Raw genomic sequence first — 22,217 nt, forward strand, 5'->3', positions numbered from 1 at the left:
TGTACCATAATTTGAAACCTAGTCCTGTAATCTCAAGTTCTGTTAAGCTGCTTACCTTGAATGGAGAGAAGTGAGAAAGTGAGACCTATTTATTATCTCCATCCCTCCTGACTATTGACTGAGGTCCTGGCTCACCTATCTCTAGTTCCCTGTCATATTCTCTCACATATTTTGTTCCTTTACGTCTCTTGTTCCCCTCTTTGATTTCTTTTTCTCGCTCCTTCTCAGTTTTGCACGTGATTTTATTTTGTGCCAACATAAAAAACTTTTTGGTAAGGAGTTAATAAAGATTTGCTGGTTGCTCAGCTGGTAAAGAGTCCACCTGCAATGTGGGAGACCTGGATTCAATCCATGGGTTGGGAAGATTCCCTGGAGAAGGGAATACCCACTTCAGTATTCCAGCCTGGAGAATTCCATGGAATGTATAGTCCATGGGGTCACAAAGAGTTGGAATGACTGAGCGACTTTCACTTCACTTCAATAAAGATTTGCTGTATCTTTTAAAAAAATTCTGAAAAGCATATTTTAGTCTTAATCTTGTTGTAAAGGTATTTAATTTAGGAAATGAGTGAGTACACATATTTGTTAACTGTAAGCAACCAATAAAAAGTTAATCTAACCAAAAAAAAAAAAAGGCTAAGAGATTGTGCAGAACATTCTCTTGGGTATTTTTTTAAGGGTAATTTTGAGGGTTTTAAAGTTAAACACAGTTTGTATAGTTTTTACTGTCAAATGACTAGGTCAAGAAAATCCTCCTATGTTTTTTAAGGATACAGCCTATGTTCTAAATTCTAGTTTTGTGTTTAGGCCAGATAAGTATTGAAGCTGTAACCAGAGGATTTTGATGTAGATAGCTTTCAGTCTTTAACATTTCATAATCAGTATTAATTGTAATTTCTTTAATTAAGGTTGTTTTTCTTTTCCCTCCAGTATTCAAGACTCAAGGTTTGAATTAAGCTTTAAAAATAATGTTTGGCCAGTCTTCTGATTAGAACTAAGAATGCATCTCAAACCCACATAATTTCTACCTCGTAAACTATGTTTAGACACATTTAATTTTTGAAGGTGTGGTTTTTCACAGTGGAGCTCCTTTATGCCAAGTCTTAATAAGTCTTTTCAGTGAATTCTGATTTTAGTGATAGGCTGGTTTTAAGAAGTGGAAAGTGAACAAGCAGGAATTGTAGCAACGATCTGTGCTCACTGTGTTAGTGGTGTGGGGTCCAGATGTGCTGGGAAATGCATGCAGTAGTGTATGTAACTTGGCGCCTGTCTTGCTTGGCCTCCCACACTACCATGTCATTTCTCCTTGAAGCCTTTCTTGATCTTTTTTCTTTTTTAAGGAAAGCTGACCACTCTCTCATGGTGAACCACTTAAAAACGTGCTTAAAGACGTTGATCACCTCTGGCTCTTCATTCCAGTTATTTGTTTACAAGTTGTTTCCCTCAAGACTTTAAGTCCCTGTAGGGCAGAAGTCACTGTGCTGGCTCAGGACAGACTAGTTTTTGGGGGTCGGGGTGTTTGCATTTGGGGAGTCTTTATGTTGTACTAAATACGGATACAATATTTCAAACATACTGCATTTTTGTACTCATCTGTACCATTTTGGAACTTTTTTCAGTTATGCATGTGCGTTAGTGTAGTGTGTTGTGATATAAAATGTGCTTCCTCTTTGTTTTCCTTACATTTCTATACTTGTTTCACTGTCCACATTCCTGCAGAAAGGCAGTGATAATGCCTGTCACAAGGGGTTGAGGACCACAAGTGTGAATTTAAAGCCAATAAGCAAGTGCCAGATGCCCCATTTCCTACCTTCCTTCCTTTGAGGCTGCTTTTATACTGTTCCCACCTCTCCTCTGTCATATTTTATAATGATTTGAATAATAGCAGGAGGAACTTGACATGTTCATTTGTGACTGGACTTGGGGATTGGAGCTTCAGTTTTTGAAAGGTAAATGTGGCTTTCAGGTTCTCTATTCTTGTATAATATCGTTCTCCCTTTTTTTAAAGGACCTTGAATGCCATCTGTTATTAGGTCTGTTATCTCTGCTTTCCATTACTGGTACAGTAATTTGGGGAATATGGGTTTGAGCATGAGCAATGATTAAGTTTTTGCATTGCTGCCATGGGTGCTTTACTTATTGAAACTGAAGTGTTCAGTAGCTTTACTGCCATAAACATTAAAGTCTTGGAGCTACTTTGGAATTCAGGAGGGCCTACTGTAGCCAATGACCTGAGTTCTTTTAAGAGTCAGTACTAAGGTGGAGTTACTGACATGGGACTGCTTGGACATTTGAGTATTTTGATGTACACTTGGTTTAGATTGTGAAAAATAAGTTGGCACCATACAAGTCACCTCTCACTGTCATGAAAGATACATCCACCTGGAAAAGAGGTAATTAAAACATACAATTAAGTGCTTTTGGTAGTTTGCCTCCAGAGGGTATCTCCATTAATGAAGATATCTTGCTTATGCAGATTGTTTATTATAAGTATTCTTTGTCCAGTGTGATTACTTTAAAATAGTTGCCATTAGTTATACCAGTAACTGTGTGCAAATAAAAGAAAAAATTGCCTTAGAACATTACATTCCAACATGTTTTCCTCTTTACATCTTCCATAGTTCCAGATGCTGCTGCTGCTAAGTCACTTCAGTCATGTCCGACTCTGTGCGACCCCATGGACTGCAGCCTACCAGGCTCCTCTGTCCTTGGGATTTTCCAGACAAGAGTACTGGAGTGGGTTGCCATTGCCTTCTCCCCATAGTTCCAGATCATACATTAGTTTCACATCATGATAATTACAGTATAAATACAGTTTTGTGCAACAAGAGTTTTGATACTTAAGTAACCCTCAAACTTTGTGGGGAGGGAGTTAGACTTTGTACTCTGCTCTTGTCCTGTCTTCCTCTCCAACCCCAAACTCTGAAAATGCATGCTGGTAACATCAGAACCTTAGTAGGCTTTCTTCACTTTTACTTTGATCCATGCTTTGAATTCTGTCTTTTTGGACAGTTGATTCTTACTATTCTTCTCTTATTGTCTTTTTTCCTAAGTGTCATTGTTCTAGTTAATATTAAAAATTTTCATGATTGCTGAAATCTTAGTAGTTAAAATTGGCGCTTGAATTGTACTGATCTTATGTTTTTGCGTCATTTCTGGAATTTCAGGTAAAAATTTCCAGCTTAGATTAGCTGCTTCTCTCACTTAACCCAACTTCTTTGTTTTACTTTGCTCTCTTAAGATGATGGTATTTCAAGAGAGTTACTAAGTGTTACTATTGGAGAATGCTGGCTTTCTTGGGAGGAGCCTACATTCTAAAGAATGACATTGGTTGGAGTAGAGACAAACTTCTGGCCAAATTTTTGTTTTTCTATGTAATTAAGTAGTTAAAAAGCCTTTGGAGTCTATGCCAAGAAACAACACCAAGCGTACTGTAGAAAAACAGAGTAAATTGACCATTGGCTTTCTAATCTTCTTAAACCATATTCAAGTTGATGGGACTGTATTTACTTAGGTGAGAGTTGTGTTTGTAGCACATTTACTCGTTTTTAGAAATTTTTGCTTGAGTATATATCTGTCTTCTCTTACCCTCTGTCCCCAGCATCGTGTTGGATTGCTTTATTTGGAAGTTTTCCAGTGGGCTGACCCAGAGCTTAGGGTTCACATAGGTCTTCTGAGTGTCTATTAATAGGACTGAATATGTGTGAAGTGAGAGCAGTTAGTAAGGGATGAAAAAAATTTGGCATGAGGCCTCTCTGGTGGTGGTGGAGGTGGGTGGTCACATATTAAGGAAATGGTGAATGACCTTTAAGATTTGGTGGAATGAATGAAATATTGAAGGAAAGTCTGGCTGTTTATAGAGCCTTTAGAAGAAAAAGAAATTAAAGGGAAAAGAAATAAACAATTGAAATACAAGTTGCCAGATTACCAGTGCTTCTCTAATGTGTAATGATATTCTAAAGCTTTTGTACAATTCACTTTAGTTTGAAGAATCAGAGGGGGAAGTTTGATTTTTATATGGAAACATAGTTTCACTAATAAATTGTATTTTGTAGGTAATTCTATTTCTATCACTGTGTGTGTGTCTGTTTATATATACACTTATATTCCAGGGGTTGGTACGTTTCTGCTTGTAAATTACCATTATAATTTGCTTCCTGATATGTCGACAGATTGGGTTTTCTAGTATGTATGGGTGGATGTTTTTCCTCAGCTCTAATAACGTTCAATGCAGTTAGCCCTGTGAGATTTGGAAAAGATTATTTGCTCTTGAAAAAGCCACAAACAACATTGAATGTTGATTCAACAAGTATAGCAATTATTGTTCAAAAACATGCCTTTTTTCATATAGGTTTATCAGTATTATGAATTCACAAGTATGCATAAATAGTGAATTATAAAAGCAAATTAGCTTTAGGTTCCATACTTTGTAATGTGTAATAATTTTAGCTAATGGTTTAGTAACTTTCTTTACTGAATTAGATCAAATGTAAAAACCAGCACAGAATCAGGGTTTTGTAGCTGATTTATAAATAACTGCTGAAAGCTGCAGGCTTAAAATTAAATTTGGTTTAACAGGACGAATTTTATGTGGCATTTGTAAATAACAACTTAGATGTTTATTAAAGATGGTTAATAAGCCCACTGAGACATATTTGACCATTATTTAAAGGAGATGAAATGTGAATTTACGTTGAAAATTGGAAAGATAAAAGATCTCTGGAAATAGAACATTTGAGTGTGTCCCATTCTACATATAAGGCAATCTTCTTTTTTCATCCTTGCATTAAAATCATACATTTCTGTTTTAATCACTTATGTCTTTATTTCTGTCTCCTCAGTGGTCTTATATTATTATCAGTTGACCTGGTCACCCTGAGCATAATTGTTTCCAACTGTTCCTGTTAATACTTCCTCCTCTTACTATGTGTGATTGAGAAAGTGAAAGTTGTTCAGTTGTGTCCGACTCTGTGACCCCATGGACTATATAGTCCATGGAATTCTTCAGGCCAGAATATTGGAGTGGGTAGCTGTTCCCTTCTCCAGAGAACCTTTCCAACCCGGGGATCGAACCCAGGTCTCCCACAGTGCAGGTGGATTCTTTACCAGCTAGGCCACGAGGGAAGCCCAACAATACTGGAGTGCGTAGCCTATCCCTTCCCCAGGGGATCTTCCCGACCCAGGAATTGAACTGCGGTCTCTTGCATTGCAGGCGGATGCTTTATCACCCGAGCTATCAGGGAAGCCCATTGAAATGATGTAAAAATTAATATTTTCACTCAGCTTTTCTTTCAAATTCTGTTGTCCTGTTTTCTTTTCTTCCTCTCCTCCTATTTAGCCACAAAGGGTGATGAATTTCACAGTAGTCACAAAATAAATCAGTATTCATTGAACAGCATTCTCTTTCTGTTACAGTGCTAGGCATCAGTGATCATCCAGAAGGAATTGAACAGAGAAGCCATGTGTGAGTGTCTAATGGTGGTCCATGTGGCTTGGTCCCTTCAGAAGTACAGCATGTTCATTTTCAATATAAATTTGCTCTCAGAGTTTCCTTTTTGCCTTCCACATTTTTATTCCTTGAGCATGTTTCCCTTTCCTGAGTCCTTTTTTCCTATCTTTCTGTCCTACAGAAAAACCTTGTTTAAGACATCTTCAGTTTTATTCTTTATTTTGCCAAATTTCAGTTTGTTTTAGAGGGTAGTATTGATACCTACTCATATAATGGGTAATGATTTGTATTAATATTAAGAGTATATGTTTTTATTCTGTGGTCTGTAGATATAAGGAGTTAATTTGATGCAGCAATTCTGTTTGCAAAAAGATTTTTAAAAGAGATGGTATATAACAGGTATAAAAGTTTTATACTGCTAGCCTGTTTTTATTTTTAGTAATCATTATGTGATTGAATTTCCTTTCTTTCATCTTTGGCCAGATATAATGAAGGGCTTTTATATTATTTCCTACTTTATTTTTGGTGTAGTATATTTTTTCAATTAAAAAAAAAACCCAGACTATTAGGTCTGCCACTCTTTAATGAATCATTGGATTGGAAAATAACTCATTATATCATCAGGCAGAGATATGTTCCTTTATTTGCATGTAGATAGTGGAGATGAATAATTTATCAAATGTTATTAGTACGGGCTCATATTGCTGAAGTCTCAGCAGGATATAATGAAATTTGTCTCATGCTAGTATGAAAATAGCATGCCTTTGCATAGTCATTATCGAACTTTTGGCATCTCTCAGAACTATTATGTTATCATGCCAATCTTGCTCACCTCTTCATTAACTGGACTTGTGATGGAAGAGTTGAACTTATCTTGGAAATCTGTGAAATCTGGTATGCCAAATGCTTGCCTGAGTCGAGCTATGTTTCTCCACCAGAGCAAGAATTTTCAGAGTAAATGAAGTACTTAATGTTTCTTATTAAAGTGATTAGTACAAAAAGGCTATGACTAATGGTTTTATTACTTCTAGTCCTGAAAAGCTGTCTGTACAGGAGATGTTTAAGCAATATATCTTTCTGAATTGAGGGATGATGAAACATATATATAATTGCTTATATGAATCTTATATCTGTGCTAATTATGTATTTGAAGTTATTTTAAATAATTGCTTTAAAAAATTTGGCTTTGATTAGTTTGTGGCATGACCATATGTGAAGGTCAACAAATCTTCCCACAAGCAGCAATAAAACTGGACAAATGGTCTAAAACAATCTATTCTGGCACTGTGGAAATTGACCAATAGCAGTCAGCAAACTGAGAAGTGTTTCTTTGTGCAAACAACTGAACTTTGGGTAAAAACAGTGTGAGTCTAAGGTGTTTGTGCTTTGGGTAAGAACAGTGTGAGTCTAAGGTGGTACTGTTATTTTCTTTCCTCAGCTCCATAGGAAAGGTTGTTCACCTAGGGCAGAGCAGGCTGTGAAAACCAGCAGCTTCACTGCTACACCAAGAAGGCTTAGTTGACTTGGAAAACTGTTTAGACTTTAATGGCAAGTGACTAGTGGTGAGTAGGTTGGGGTAGGGTAGGTAGGGGATCGAGTGTCTCTGACTCTATATACCTGAAGTTGTAGCTTGTTCAGCAGAAATAGTAGACAGACTAGCCACAGATTTAGCAGAGACTTCTGGGAAGTGAGACAGAGAGGATGCTTGATAACTCTTCACAAACTGTAAGTTGATTAGAGGGTGCATATGCCCAGCAGGGACCAGAGTGGACCCAAGCCACTTAAACTTACCTGTCTGCTGGAGCTTGCATGCACACCCTGAGAAGATGGGAGAGGACCCAAAAAAGTCCAGGAGAAGGTAAAAGGTGGGGCAGACTTGAAAATGGCCCTAACATTGAATGCTCTCAACTCACACACAGACTAGTCAACAACACATAGTTAGGAATTTTACTGGCTTAAGGTGTTTGAGCCTATGTTGACTAGTCCTTCCCTTAGCTTTGCTATGCAGATACAGAATTGATTGCTAGAAAGTTATGTTTGGGGGCATAAAAGCCAAAAAAAAAAACCAAAAACAAGAAAACCAAGAAGGGAGATCAATGGCCATTCATTGTGGAGACATAGAATTCATAGATTTAGTCCAGATGAATTACTAAACAAAGACAGCAGCAACCTTTAGGGGATAAATCTGAATTGAGAATTGCTGCAATATATTACCTAAAATTTCTAATATTTAATAAAATATTATAATGGATACAAAGAAACCAAATATACATGTAACTGAGCCACTTTGCTATGTAGCAGACATTAAACACAACTTTGTAAATCAACTATGCTTCAGTGAAATGAAAACAAAACCAAGTATAATCATAATAAAGGTGGGACAAGCAGAAGTATCAGTTGTCTTTGGCCAGAAATGTTGGATTTAGAAGACAGAGACTTGATAGAACTAAGTGAAGTGATGTTAAAAGTCTTAAGAAAAGAATGATGACAGTGACTTGAATAAAGAATCAGAAAATAATGGAAATTATATGAGAACCAGTAGGAAATCTGGAGTTGAAGAGTACAGTACCTGAAGTGGAACATGTATTAGAGAGACTCAACTGCAGATTTGAGATGGCAGAAGAAGAACACTTGTGGATAGACTAAAAGAAAGACCTGACTTGGGTAGGAGAGCAGATGAAAAATGAAAAAGGCTTCAGAGACCAGTGGGACATCTGGCACACCAACAGATGTATCATCATGGGAGTCACAAAAGAATCCAGTAAAAAAGCAATAACAACAACAACAACAACATTTTTTAACAGTACTGGGTGAAAACTTCCCAAAGTTGATGAAAACTGTTACTTTTGGATCCAAAAAGCTAAGTGAGTTCCATGTGGAAAAATCCCAGAGATCTGCACCTATGCACATCATAGTCATTGTTGAAAGAGAGGGAAAATCTTTATTGCATAAGACAAATGACATATTAATGCTATGTGTGGGAGAACAACAAGATTAATGGTTGACTTCTCATCAGAAGCAACAGAGGTCAAAGACAGTGGAGTGATGCATTTGGTGCTCAGAGAACAAAACTGTCAACTAAGATTTCTATATCTAACAAAAGTATCCTGCGCAAATAACAGCAAACTAAAGACATTTCCAAATAACAATTTTTTTTGGTTTACAAGAAATATTAAAGATGATTTTTCAGGCAGAAAATGGTGCCAAATGGAAATTCCCAGGAGGAAATGAAGAGTGCTAGAAGTGGTGATTATGTGGGTAAATATATTGTACTCTGTACATAGATATTTTTAACATTTTAAAAAACATGCAATTGTATGTTCTAGCATTATATTTTTGGGTTTATACAACTATTTGAGGGCTTCCCTGGTGCCTCAAATGGTAAAGAATCTGCCTGCAATGCAGGGGACCCAGCTTCGATCCCTGGGTTGGGAAGATCCCTTAGAGAAGGGAATGACTGGCTACTGTCTCCAGTATTCTTGCTTGGAGAATTCCATGGACAGAGGAACTTGGTGGGCTACAGCCCATGGGGTCGCAAAGAGTCGGACACGACTGAGCAACTAACACTTTGACAGCAGTGTATGTTAACATATGTGATGACAGTAGCACAAAGGAGGAAGAAGGAAAAGAAATGAAGCTGGGACAGTTGAATATCTGTGTGCAAAAATAAAGTTAGACCTTTATTAAAACAAAGTAACACAGTGGGCCCTAGACCTAATTATTAGAGTGAAAATGATAAAACTTGTAGAAGAAAATGTAGGAGAAATCTTTGGGCTCTTGGGCCAGTCAAAGAGTTCTTAGATATGACACCCAAAGCATGAGCTATAAAATAAAATATAGGTGAGTTGAACTTCATTAAATTTAAAAAGGCTTCAGTTTTCAAAATATGCTATCATGAAAGTGAAACTGTAAGCCACAGACTGAGAAAATATTTACAAATCATATATGTCATAAAGGTCATATAACCAGAATATGTAAAGAATTCTTATAATTCAGTAATTATACAAACACTACAACTAAAATATAGGCAAAATACTAGAGTAGATACCTGCGCTGGTGAGGGTTCCCCAGATAAAGAGAGCCCAGTAGGGGTGTGTGTGGGTGTGTGTGTGTGTGTATTGGTGAGGGTTCCGCAGAGAAAGAGAGCCCAGTAGGGTGGGTGGGTGGGTGTGTGTGTAAAAACGCATGTATTATTACGTTACTTGCTCCCACCATCAAGGAGGCTGAGCATTCCCAGTGTCTATAGTCAACAAGGTGAAGACTCCAGAGACCTGATCCAAGTTCTGGTCCAAGCCCAAAGGCCAGAGATTCAGGAGAGTTGATGGTGTAAGTTCTGGTAGGAAACTGGGAAGGCATGAGACCCCAAAAGGTCTAATATTTCAATCTGAGTCTGAAGGCTGGCAAAGACCGATTACTCAGCTCAGTAGTCAGGTGGGAAGAGCTCCCTCTTACTCAGCCTTTTTGTTCTATTCAAATCTTTGATTAATTGCATTATGCCTACCAGTGTTAGGCTGAGCAATCTGCTTTACTCAAATCTACTAATTCAAATATCAGTCTCATGCAGAAACACCCCCAAAGACACAAACACCCCCAAAATAGTGTTTGGCTACATGTCCGGGCACCCTGTGGCCCAGTCAACTTGACGTATAAAATTAACCATCACAACATGTTTCCAATTGGGAATGCAGTTGGCTAGTCACATGAAAAGGTGCTCAGTATCATTATCATCATGGAGTGCAGAGTCACTCGAAGCACAACAATATACCACTACATGCCCACTTGAATAGCTGTTCTCAGAAGTTAGAGTATGAGGTCTTGGTGATGTGCAGAAACTCAAACCCTCGTACATTGCTGGTGGAATATAAAATGGTAGCACTTCTTTCAAAAACAGTTTTTTCTTATAAAATTTAAATTTACAGCATAACCCACAATTTTCCTGGATATCTATCCAAGAGAAATGAACACATATATCTGCATGAAGATGTGTATTCAGATATTCATAGAAGCATTATTATAAAAGCACTATTATAAAAAGCACTATTATAAAACAGTCCAAATGTTCATCAGCTGGTTGATAGATTAACAAAATGTAGTATCTTTGGTATGGGAGCAGGGATAGACTATAAATAAGCTTGAGGGAATTTTGGAGGTGATGTTCGAAAAATGGATCATGATGACTGTACAGCTGTGTAAGTTTATTTAAAACTGTTGAATTGTGTATGTACAATGGGTGAGTTATATAGGAGTACCTCAGTGATATTATTAAAAAATCATATGTATGTATATAAATAAAATGGCAAAGTAAATACAGAAAATAATAATCAGGATATATCAAGCAGATGGAAATTCTTTGTTCAGTTCTTCCAACTTATCTATAAGTCTACAGTTAATTCAGAATTTTAATGGGTCTTAGTGTTCTAATTCTTTTGTAATATTTTTGAAAAATTGTTTTAAAACTTTTTTTCTTAAAAATCCAAACCTCACGTGTCATTTTATCTCAGCTTTTTATTTTTTACTTCTTTGATTGACAGTTTGCCTTGAGCAGATGATCTGCTTTTGCACTTGGCCTTCAGGACCAGTGCCCAAGTGAACCCTTCCTACTTCCTGTACATATCTGGTGTGTGTTAGAGACCACTCAGACCTGTGGAATGACACTCTGAAGATTTTCCTATTTCTCTCATCTGTGCAGTATAAATGTGCAAATATTCTAAGCAAGGCGCTTATGATTGGAGGACTTGGCCACAGCTGCCTTTCCCTTTGGTAGTATTACTTAGGGTCAATGATCATATCTACACTCTTCTCTGGGTCATTTTTGTTTGTTTTCATAAAAGAAAAAGTTAAATGCGAATATCAACACATTTGTGGAAAGCAGTAAATTAAAGTGATGTTATTTGACTCATGCTTACATATATTTATGTGCTTTATTTGAAGGTCACTCTGTGAGACTGTTGGGTCAGAAAAAGGATAATGGAAAACGTTTGGGGGGAGCACGATTGGATTTGCCGAAGATTAGGAAGAATCCACTCATAGAAATCATTTCCATCAATACAGGGTAAGCTTCTCTTGCACTTACTCATTAAATATTCAGTAACTCTAGTTTTTTTTTTTTGTTTGTTTTCCTGGCTATATGATATAGGAAAGTAATGGAACGTTTCCATGGGAAAGAAAAATAAAAAATGAATTTTTTAAAGAATCATACCTGTATATCATTCCCTCTAAGATGTTTCCTGTACACAGTTACGCTTATATTTGCAGCAAGGGTTTTTGTCTTTATAAAGATAAAAAATAAAAAAAATTAACATTATTCTAACTTCTCCTTTTTGGTTATAAACACGGATTTTATTTTTCAGCTCTGCCCTTGGATAAAATCTTTTTAAGAAGTGTATTTCATTCTGTAAAATGGTTACTATACCCATCATCTTTGACTATTTTCAGTGGATTTTATAGTAAATATTGTCCAAGATCCTAACCATATTCTGATTCTTAACTATCTGAAATGAAGGTTTTTCAGTGTTACTTTTATGAGCCTTAAACTGCAAATAAATACACGTTGTGACTGGATATCAAGTACTCTGAGTTCCATGTTGATCTGAAGTTCTGCCTGACTCTAACTCCTGGGATAACCAGTCATGCTTGGTTTTATTTCCTTTTGTTTAAATTATGACTGCCTCTGATAAAGTTACTTATTTCCCACTTTGATCTACATTATCATAGGCTGATAATAAACTTAAACCTCAAGGGGTCCCTCCATTTATGCAGCTGCCTCACATTTCCCACAGATTTAAGCCTTCCTGCTCCTTTAAAATTTTGTCTTCCTTCCCTCTTTTAAAAAATTGTTCTTTACTTGCCCTTTGCTTTCTTCATGCTCTTTCCCATTGAGAACAGGTGAACTTATCTTTCCTGCTTCAGCATCTTCCTGCCTCTCTCCCAGCCCATGCCATCCTTTCCCCCTACACCATGGCAACTGTCTTGTCACTGGTCATCTTTGCTCTTGTCTCATCACCTTCTGGTTCATCCCGCCACTGCGGCCAAAGAACAGGGAACGTTGAAGACGTTTGATTTTTCCCTAAAAGCCCTGGGGGACTTTTAGCTGACTTTGTGAACTTGTCCAGGACTGACTCCGGCTCTCAGTGTGGAAGATTCAGAGCCCCCCGCCCCCGCCCCAAGCAAGTCTTACTCCTCCCCCACTCACTCATGGGCCGTCCTGCTGACAGTTGGTGCCCCTTTCTGTGGGTGGCTGCTGGTTCCTCCCTCACCACCAGGCTGAATACCTTCCTCTACACCTACAGCATTCCCTGTTTGCCTTGATTGTGGCACTTCTCAGAATGTATAATCTATATTTTCTACTATATCATGAGCATCGTCAGTTTAGGAAGTATTTCAGTTATCCCTGTTACTACCTCTGACTTCAGTGTGTAGTACAAAGTGAGTACTCAATTAATGTTGAATTAATGTTGTATTTTTAAATTATTTCTAATTTATTTGGCCATACATTTTTCAAAATTTCCCCTAGGTAGCCATTGTAAATGCATTAAGTTAAATTTCTTCCCTATATTATAATTCAACGTTTTCTTTTCTTGGACTTAGTGTTTCCTAAAATGAGGCTGTGGACTTTTTAAAGCTTGCTGGATATTTCCTTTCACTCTCTCATCCTCTTACATCTCTCTTATTACTGTATAGGATTGCCCCTTAGTAAATTAGCAAACATTCTTCTGCTATTAAGAAGATTCAGTTCATATTGTCACTCATTGAGGTAAGAGTTTCTAAACTTCTCCGACTGCTAATCATTCTTCAGAGTGAATTGGAGCCCTATCACTTGTTCCCAGATGAAAGTATCTCTGTGAGTGTTTGTCAATGATATCACTCTTAACATCTTTACCTTGATTTTTTTTCTTTTTAAACATCTGATAGAACTCATAACTTTTTTTTTTCATTTACATTTAAATATTTTAAGAGTTCTGTGGGTAGTTATTTCTTTCAAGTGAAAATGATCATCTCCATTAAAATCTTAAACTTTTCAAAGTTTTATGGCTTTCAAATTAAATATGGATATACAAGTTTCATTTAAATGTATTTATCAGTTAGGGAAAGGATTCTATTCATAACAAATTTCATTCCATGTGTTGGTAAATTATCAAAGTGACTGTTAAACTCTACAGTTTTACAGTTCTAACTTAAAATGTAAAAGGAGTATATTAGTTGCTTTAGCCAAGAAACAGATTGAAACTCTAAGATCATGCTAGATTGTGGATGAGTTGAGACGACTATTTATTTGATCATATAGTGTATGAGTACCTTTATTTCTTAAATAACACTTATCTTTTCCTTCTGTACTCTCCCAATTTCATGTTCAAGTATTCATCCTGCTCATGTTTGCTATATTGCCTGTATAAATTTGGTCCACTCTGTTCCTTGTCCCAATTTACAATGTTCTTTTTTGTTTTTGAGATGAACCTTTTGAGGTTAGCTGCCCCTGTCCAATGTCATTCTTATTTCTAGACTCCTTGTAGACATAAATAGGCACATATTTTCTAATAGGATGATAAAGCTATTTGGATATGACTCAATACAAATGAGAGTAAAATTAATCATTGCTAATGTATATATCAATGCCAAAGAATATTCAAACTACCATACAACTGTGCTCATTTCACATGCTAGCAAGGTAATGCTCAAAAATCCTTCAAACTAATAAACTTTAGCAGTACATGAACCGAGAACTTCCAGATGTACAAGCTGGCTTTAGAAAAGACAGAGGAACCAGAGATCAAATTGCCAACATTCATTGGATCATAGAGAAAACAAGGGATTTCCAGAAAAACATCTGCTTCATTGACTACACTAAAGCCTTTGACTGTGTGGGTCACAACAAACTGTGGAAAATTCTTAAAGAGATGGGAATACCAGACCAACTTACCTGTCTCCTGAGAAATCTGTATGCGGGTCAAGAAGTAATAGTTAGAACCAGACATGGAACAGCAGACTGGTTCCAAATTGGGAAAGGAGTATGACTGAACAATAACAACAACAGTGTATGTTAAGTGCTTAATATGTGCCAGACACAATTCTGTGAAACGCATATTTTCTCCTGTATTTAATCCTCACAACAGCCCAGGAGATTTTTTTAGTAGATGAGGAAACTAGGTTACAGAGAAGTTTGATGACTTCACTTTGTCCTGCAGCTTAGTAGGTGGCCAAGACTGTGACTTATCTACTGTTCCCGTCAGATATTTTTGTGGGTTCATAGGAACCAGGGGTCATATCAAGTGAGGGGACAGGATAATCTTTGCATTATAATAACATTTGAAATGCTATATATATACATATATATATATATATATATATGCTACACATCAGTATCTGTAGGCCACCCATGTTTCTTGCCTGTGGTTCTGATAGCAACCCAGCCAGGAAGGAACAAGTGCTTGGGTGGTAGTGTCGGGAATGAAAGGCTAGGGTGGCAGAACTGTGAAATGGTTAAGAAGATGGGCTTTGGCATTCTTCAGTGGATTTGTTTGTTACCATGGAGTCAGAAGTTCTAAAAAGTGGTTGGAGGTAGAAGTACAAGGCTGAAAAGAAGCCTTAGTTGGAGGGGTGAGAGTTGAGGTCATTGAAGGTGAATGGTCAGTGCCTGTGTACAGAAAATAAAAGAAGAGAGAGGCGTTATTTATGAGGTAGAACTAGTCAGAGGTGAAAGTTTTATGAATGTGTAATGTCTAAATATCTATTGCTTCTGATTCCTTAAGGAGAAGCAGTACTGGGATTGTTGTTGCTCTTCAATTGCTAAGTCCTGTCCAACTCTTTGCAAACCCATGAACTGCAGCGCACCAGGCTCCCCTGCCCTTCACCATCTCCTGGACTGCTCAGACTCATGTTCACTGAGTCGGTGATGCCATCCAACCATCTCATCCTCTGTCGCCCCCTTCTCTTCCTGCCCTCAATCTTCCCCAGCATCAGGGTATTTTCCAGTGAATTAGCTCTTCACATCAGGTGAATAAAGTATTGGAGCTTCAGCATCAGTCCTTTCAATGAATATTTAGGGTGGATTTCCTTTAGGATTGACTGGTTTGATCTCTTTGCTGCCCAAGCAACTCTTAGAGTCTTCTCCATCACCACAGTTCAAAGACATCAGTTCTTCAATGTCCAGCCTTCTTTATGGTCCAATTCTCACATCTGTACATGACTACTGGAAAAACCATAACTTTGACTAAACAGACCTTTGTCAGCAGAGTAAGGTCTTTGCTTTTTAACATGCTGTCTAGGTTTGTCATAGCTTTCCTTCCAAGGGGCAAAGTGTCTTAATTTCATAGGTGAACCACTTTGAAAGAGTGGGAAAATTAGAAATCTTGTTAGAAATTAGTAGACTTTGCTAAACTCCTCTTTGGAGGAGTTCAGCTATAAAATGAGAGAGATAGTCTTCAGAAAGATTTTTCTGAGCTTGTTTATAGAGGCAGAGAGGTAAGGATTAGAAATATATTGACAGGAGAAACTGAAGAGGAACAGTTGTGAACATAGGTAGACAGGTAAGTGCTGGGGAGAAAGATGCTTTCATAATTCCTTAGAGATAGGATTTAAGGACGTAAGTTTAATTGCAGAACTTATCACTTCATTTTTCTTAAAGATTTTCACTGATTTAGAGAAAGATGTTAAGTCCCTCCATGCTGTCAGGCAAGATGGAAGGTGGAGGTTATGTGTCACCTCCCTTTAAGCTTTGGTTGATATATTAATGCCGTGGTCTCTCTTTGATGCCACTGACTTCAGATACAGCCAGTGCTTGATCAGAATAACCCTCACCTTCTAGGATTTATCACTTTTCTTCTCCCCCCCCTTTTTTGCCTTTGATGGTAGTGTTCAGCTGATATTCTACCCTTGGCATTTTCTATAAACCGGAAGCCATATGCAATCTGAGATTCTAATTAAATATTTGGCCAGAAATAATCTTTTTTCTGAGGATATAGTTAATGAAGTTTGAAGATTCATCCAGAGTGTTTTTTTGTTTCTGATTTTTTTTTTCCTTCATTAAATTCATGGAGTGAGGTCATGGTTCTGACACACAAGAGAGTGGGAAATCTGTGGGTATTTATGTAAAGCGTATCAACCAAGTGTTCTGGTCAATATAATGGGGAGTCAACATGTGCAGAAAAGGAAGTATGCTGAGGTTGAAAAGCTCAGTGTTTTGTCCAGGGACCCCTTTGTGTGATTGCTTGATTTGTTTATTTTTTTTTTTAGTAGTGAGAATGGAGTGTGGGGATAGAAGGTAGTGCTGGGGACAAAAGTTAAAAATCAGAAGTTGGGCCATAAAGAAAATCTCTGGTTCATTTTTCCTTCTCTGTCATTATTAAAGTCATCATTTTTGACAATCCCTTGGCAATTTTCATTCTTCCGAAGCCAGGAGTTGGATGCTGCTTAGCGGTTCTGATATGAGGTATGTCATTTTTTAGACACTACTATCAGATTATCCCCAATTTGAAGGGATAATCCTCCCCAGGGCTAAACACATCTTAGAAAATACCCTCTGACCCTGTAATACTTTACTGATACTTTCTCTTTTAAAATTTATCTTGTCTTTCTTGTTATTTGCCATCTGCCAGACATAAAATGATGGTATATGGGAACTTTTAAGGGGAATATAATTTTTTTGAGATTACATACTTGAATTTATTATCATTTTTAAAGTATCTATGTTACTTCTCCTCCCCGCCCCATGACATTTTAGCTTTGGGAAAATAAACTAATTTGGATGTTTTAACTTTTTTTCTGTAATGTCCAGAATTTATAAGTCCCTATTCCAGAGCTAGATAGGTAGGTGACTGAAGGAATGAGAGAGCAAAAATGCAAATTTCTCACATATAAGTGATGTTATTTTTAGAGAAACAGAATTACTAATAACATTTGGTTATCTTTCTGGTTCTAATGGTAAAACATGAAGTAGCTATTAACTTGATATAATCACAATGCATTTGAAAATACAATTATTATTGCTTTCCACATTACCAGGTATTGTGTTAGATATTATGACATATACAAAGATAAACATTTCCGGAGTCAACAGGTGGCCAACACTGACTGAAATAATCTAATTAAAACATGCGGCTCTAAATGCAGAGTAAATAGCAGCTCCTGTGTGGGGAGCTTATTCTGTTCCGTATTCTGGGGAATGAATGCTCATAGGTTCTAGCATGACCCTCGTCTAGAGGTGAGGATACACAGCAGTGACTCCTGAGACCTCAGAAGGTAAGAGATGTGAGACACTCAGTTATCCTCTTATTGCCCTTCTATGAGATGGACAGCCACACAGAAAAATGGTCGTCTTTTCCTTGACCTTTGTCATCAAACAAGACTACTGCCCTTATCAGTACATACGTGGAAAATATAAACCTCAAATGCTATTTTTTAATGTTACTTTTAAATTATAGCTTTCAGAAAATAATGTTTTCAGAAAATAATGTTCTGTTAAAAGAAGTTTTTGGAGGTATTTAATTGTAAGTGTTCTTATAAAGTTTGAATTAAGGTTTCAAAGAGATCCATAGAGGGCTGAATATATGCAGATTCACACTGAATCTTTCTAATATTTTGTAAGTTGTTATATCTTAGCATGGTGTCGATAAATAAGATGTTCTTTTCTGCTCAGTTATACTGTACTGTTCTGTTCACATGTCTTGATTGTATTAACCATGTTCCTATTCTGAATCTGCTCTCCTGAGAAAAGTTCCCTAAGCCTGGTGCCATCCTCAGAGACATCCAGGTCCTGACACCTTTCTCTAGGAGACAGTATCTCAAGATAAAACATGTTCCAAAAAGAATTCAGCAGACTTAATAGTCACTCATTTACTTAAAATTTATGGTCAGTATCATTTTTTTACATATAGACCACTGATTGACTATAAATTAATGTAAGTCAATTTTGTCATGTATAACTCTAGAGGTTTTTTGATCGACAGTAGTAGCTACCAATGAGGATTAGTTTGCTTTCTACAACCCAGCTGTCAGATTATAATGAAAGCAAGTCCCAGCACAAAATCTGCATTGAGAGTTTAAGTAAACTGCCACCTTCTACCTGTTCTGGGTGATTAAATCAGACCTTGCAGGAAAGGGTCACTTGAGTCAGATGACAGTATGATTAGCCTCAGGCAGCCAGAATCCTCTACCCAGTGTCAAGAGTGAGGGTAAAGGAGGGACCAAGACAGAATAGTGTCCTTAAGGGTCGAACTGTTTCCACTGTTTCCCCATCTCTTTGCCATGAAGTGATGGGACTGGATACCATGATCTTTGTTTTCTGAATGTTGAGCTTTAAGCCAACTTTTTCACTCTCCTCTTTCACTTTCATCAATAGGTTCGTTAACTTTTTGCTTTCTGCCATAAGGATGGTGTTATCTGTGTATCTGAGGTTATTGATATTTCTCCTCGCAGTCTTGATTCCAGCTTGTGCTTCATCCAGCCCAGCATTTCACATTATGTACTCTGCATATAAGTTAAATAAGCAGGGTGACATATACAGCCTTGACATACTGCTTTCCCTATTTGGAGCCAGTTTGTTGTTCCATGTCCAGTTCTAACTGTTGCTCCTTGACCTGCATACAGATTTCTTAGGAGTCAGATCTGGTGGTCTGGTATTCCCATCTCTTGAAGAATTTTCCACAGTCTGTTGTGATCCGCAGAGTCAAAGGCTTTGAAGTAGTTAATAAAACAGAAGCAGATATTTTTCTGGAACTCTATTGCTTTTTTGATGATATGGTGGATGTTGGCAATTTGATGTCTGGTTCCTCTGCCTTTTCTAAAAATAGCTTGAACATCTGAAGTTCACAGTTCATGTACTGTTGAAGCCTGGCTTGGAGAATTTGAGCATTACTTTGCTAGCTTGTGAGATGACTGCAGTTGTGTGGTAGTTTGAACATACTTTGGCATTGCCTTTCTTTGGGATTGGAATGAAAACTGACCTTTTCCAGTCCTGTGGCCATTGCTGAATTTTCCAAATTTGCTGGCATATTAGTGTATCACTTTCACAGCATCATCTTTTAGGATTTGAAATAGCTCAGCTGGAATTCCATCACCTTCACTAGCTTTGTTCATAGTTATGCTTCTTAAGGTGCACTTCACTTCACACTCAAGAATGTCTGGCTCTAGGTGAGTGATCACACCATGTGGTTATCTGGGTCATGAAGATCTGAAGATCTTTTTTGCATAGTTGTTCTGTGTATTCTTGCTACCTCTTCTCAATATCTTCTGCTTCTGTTAGGTCCATACCATTTCTGTCCTTTATTGTGCCCATCTTTGCATGAAATATTCCTTTCGTATCTCTGATTTTCTTGAAGAGATCTCTAACCTTTCCCATTCTATTGTTTTCCTTTATTTCTTTGCACTGGTCACTGAGGAAGGCTTTCTTATCTCTCCTTGCTGTTCTTTGGAATTCTGCATTCAAATGGGTATATCTTTCCTTTTCTCCTTTGTCTTTAGCTTCTCTTCTTTTCTCAGCTATTTGTAAGGCCTCCTCAGACAACCATTTTGCCTTTTTGCATTTCTTTTTCTTGGGGATCGTCTCCTCTTGCACAATATCACAAACCTCCGTCCATTGTTCTTCAGGCACTCTGTCTATCAGATCTGATCCCTTGAATCTATTTGTCACTTCCAGTGTATAATCATAAGGGATTTGATTTAAGTCATACCTGAATGGTCTAATGGTTTTCCCTACTTTCTTCACTTTAAGTCTGAATTTGCCAATAAGGAGTTCATGATCTGAGCCACAGTCAACTCCTGGTGTTGTTTTTGCTGACTTTATAGAGCTTCTTCATCTTTGACTGCAAAGAATATAATCAATCTGATTTCAGTGTTGACCATCTGATGATGTCCATGTGTAGTGTCATCTCTTGTGTTGTTGGAAGAGGGTGTTTACTATGATCAGTGCGTTCTCTTGGCAAAACTGTTAGCCTTTGACCTGTTTCATTCTGTACTCCAAGGCTAAATTTGCCTGTTATTCCCAGTATCTCTTTTGCATTGGCTTGGCTTCCTACTTTTGCATTTCAGTCCCCTGTAATGAAAAGGACATGTTTTTTGGGTATTAGTTCTAGAAGGTCTTATATGTCTTCATAAAACCATTCAAGTTCAGCTTCTTCAGCATTACTGGTTTGGGCATAGACTTGGATTAATGTGATATTGAATGGTTTGCCTTGGAAACAAACAGAGATCATTCTGTCATTTTTGAAATTGTACTCAAGTACTGCATTTCGGACTCTTGTTGACTATGAGGGCTACTCCATTTCTTCTAAGGGATTCTTGCCCACAATAGTAGATATAATGGTCATCTGAACTAAACTCGCCCGTTCCAGTCCATTTTAGTTCACTGATTCCTAAGATGTCGATGTTCACTCTTGCCATCTCCTCTTTAACCACTTCCAATTTACCTTGATTCATGGACCTAACATTTTAGGTTCCTATGCAGTATTGTTCTTTACAGCATCGGACTTTACTTCCATCACCAGTGGCATCCACAACTTGGCGTTGTTTTTGCTTTGGTTCTGTCTCTTCATTCTTTCTGGAGTTAACTTTTGTGCTCTTCTCCAGCGGCATATTGGGCCCTTACTGGCCTGGAGAGTTCATCTTTTGGTGTCAGATCTTTTTGCCTTTTTGTACTGTTTATGGGGTTCTCAAGGCAAGAATGCTGAAGTGGTTTGCCAATCCCTTCTCCAGTGGACCATGTTTTGTCAGAATTCTCCACCATGACCTGTCCATCTTGGGTGGCCCTACGCGGCATGAATCATAGTTTCATTGAGTCAGACAAGGCTGTGGTCCCTGTGATCAGTTTGATTAGTTTTCTTTGTGGTTTTCATTCTTTCTGCCCTCTGAGGGATAAGGACAAGAGGCTTATGGAAGCTTCCTGATGGGAGAGACTGACTGAGGGGGAAACTGCATCTTGCTCTGATGGGCAGGGCCATTCTCAGTAAATCTTTAGTCCAATTTTCTGTTAATGGGCAGGACTGTGTTCTCTCCCCATTGTTTGACCTGAGACCAAACTATGGTGAAGGTGATGAAGATAATGGTGACCCCCTTTAAAAGGTCTTCCTGCAGCTGGTGACAGCAGCCATGAAGTTAAAAGACACTTGCTCCTGGAAGAAAAGCTATGACCAAACTAGACAGCATATTAAAAAGCAGAGACATTACTCTGCTAATATAGGTCCATCTCATCAAAGCTGTGATTTTTCCAGTAGTCATGTTATGGATGTGAGGGTTGGACTATAAAGAAAGCTGAGCGTCGAAGAATTGATGCTTTTGAACTGTGGTGTTGGAGAAGACTCTTGAGAGTCCCTTGGACTGCAAGGAGATCCAACCAATCCGTCCTAAAGGAAAACAGTCCTGAATATTCATTGAAAGGACTGATCCTGATGCTGAAACTCCAATACTTTGGCCATCTGATGCGAAGAACTGACTCATTTGAAAAGACCCTGATGCTGGGAAAGGTTGAAGGCAGAAGGAGAAGGGGACGACAGGGATGAGATGGTTGGATGGCATCACTGACTGAATGGACATGAGTTTGAGCAAGCTCCAGGAGTTGATGATGGACAGGAAAGCCTGGCATGCTGCAGTCCACGGGGTCGCAAAGAATTGGATGTGAGTGAGTGAGTGAACTGGACTGGACTGGACTGGACTGAATGGTCCAAGATAGTGCTACCTGAAGTGTGATCTGTGGACTAGTGCCAGCTCATTAACAACTGTGGATGGCTTGTCTGTGACAAGTATAGAAATTGAGAGCAAGCACCTTAGAAACTTTTAAGAT

At 37.8% G+C, this 22,217-nt stretch overlaps 1 protein-coding gene across 6 annotated transcripts in view; it reads left to right on the forward strand.

The window, feature by feature from the left end:
• The window catches only part of CDKAL1 (CDK5 regulatory subunit associated protein 1 like 1), a 579,481-nt gene that overhangs the window by 190,889 nt on the left and 366,375 nt on the right, over window positions 1–22,217 (forward strand). For all 6 annotated transcript variants that reach the window (XM_043449766.1, XM_043449768.1, XM_043449770.1 and 3 more), the window contains one exon: window positions 11,381–11,501. In XM_043449766.1, coding sequence (XP_043305701.1) covers window positions 11,381–11,501 — 121 coding nt within the window. The remainder of the gene's footprint in view (window positions 1–11,380; window positions 11,502–22,217) is intronic.

Source organism: Cervus canadensis, chromosome 28 (genome assembly GCF_019320065.1).
Source record: "Cervus canadensis isolate Bull #8, Minnesota chromosome 28, ASM1932006v1, whole genome shotgun sequence".
In the NCBI taxonomy this organism is placed as follows: domain Eukaryota; kingdom Metazoa; phylum Chordata; class Mammalia; order Artiodactyla; family Cervidae; genus Cervus; species Cervus canadensis.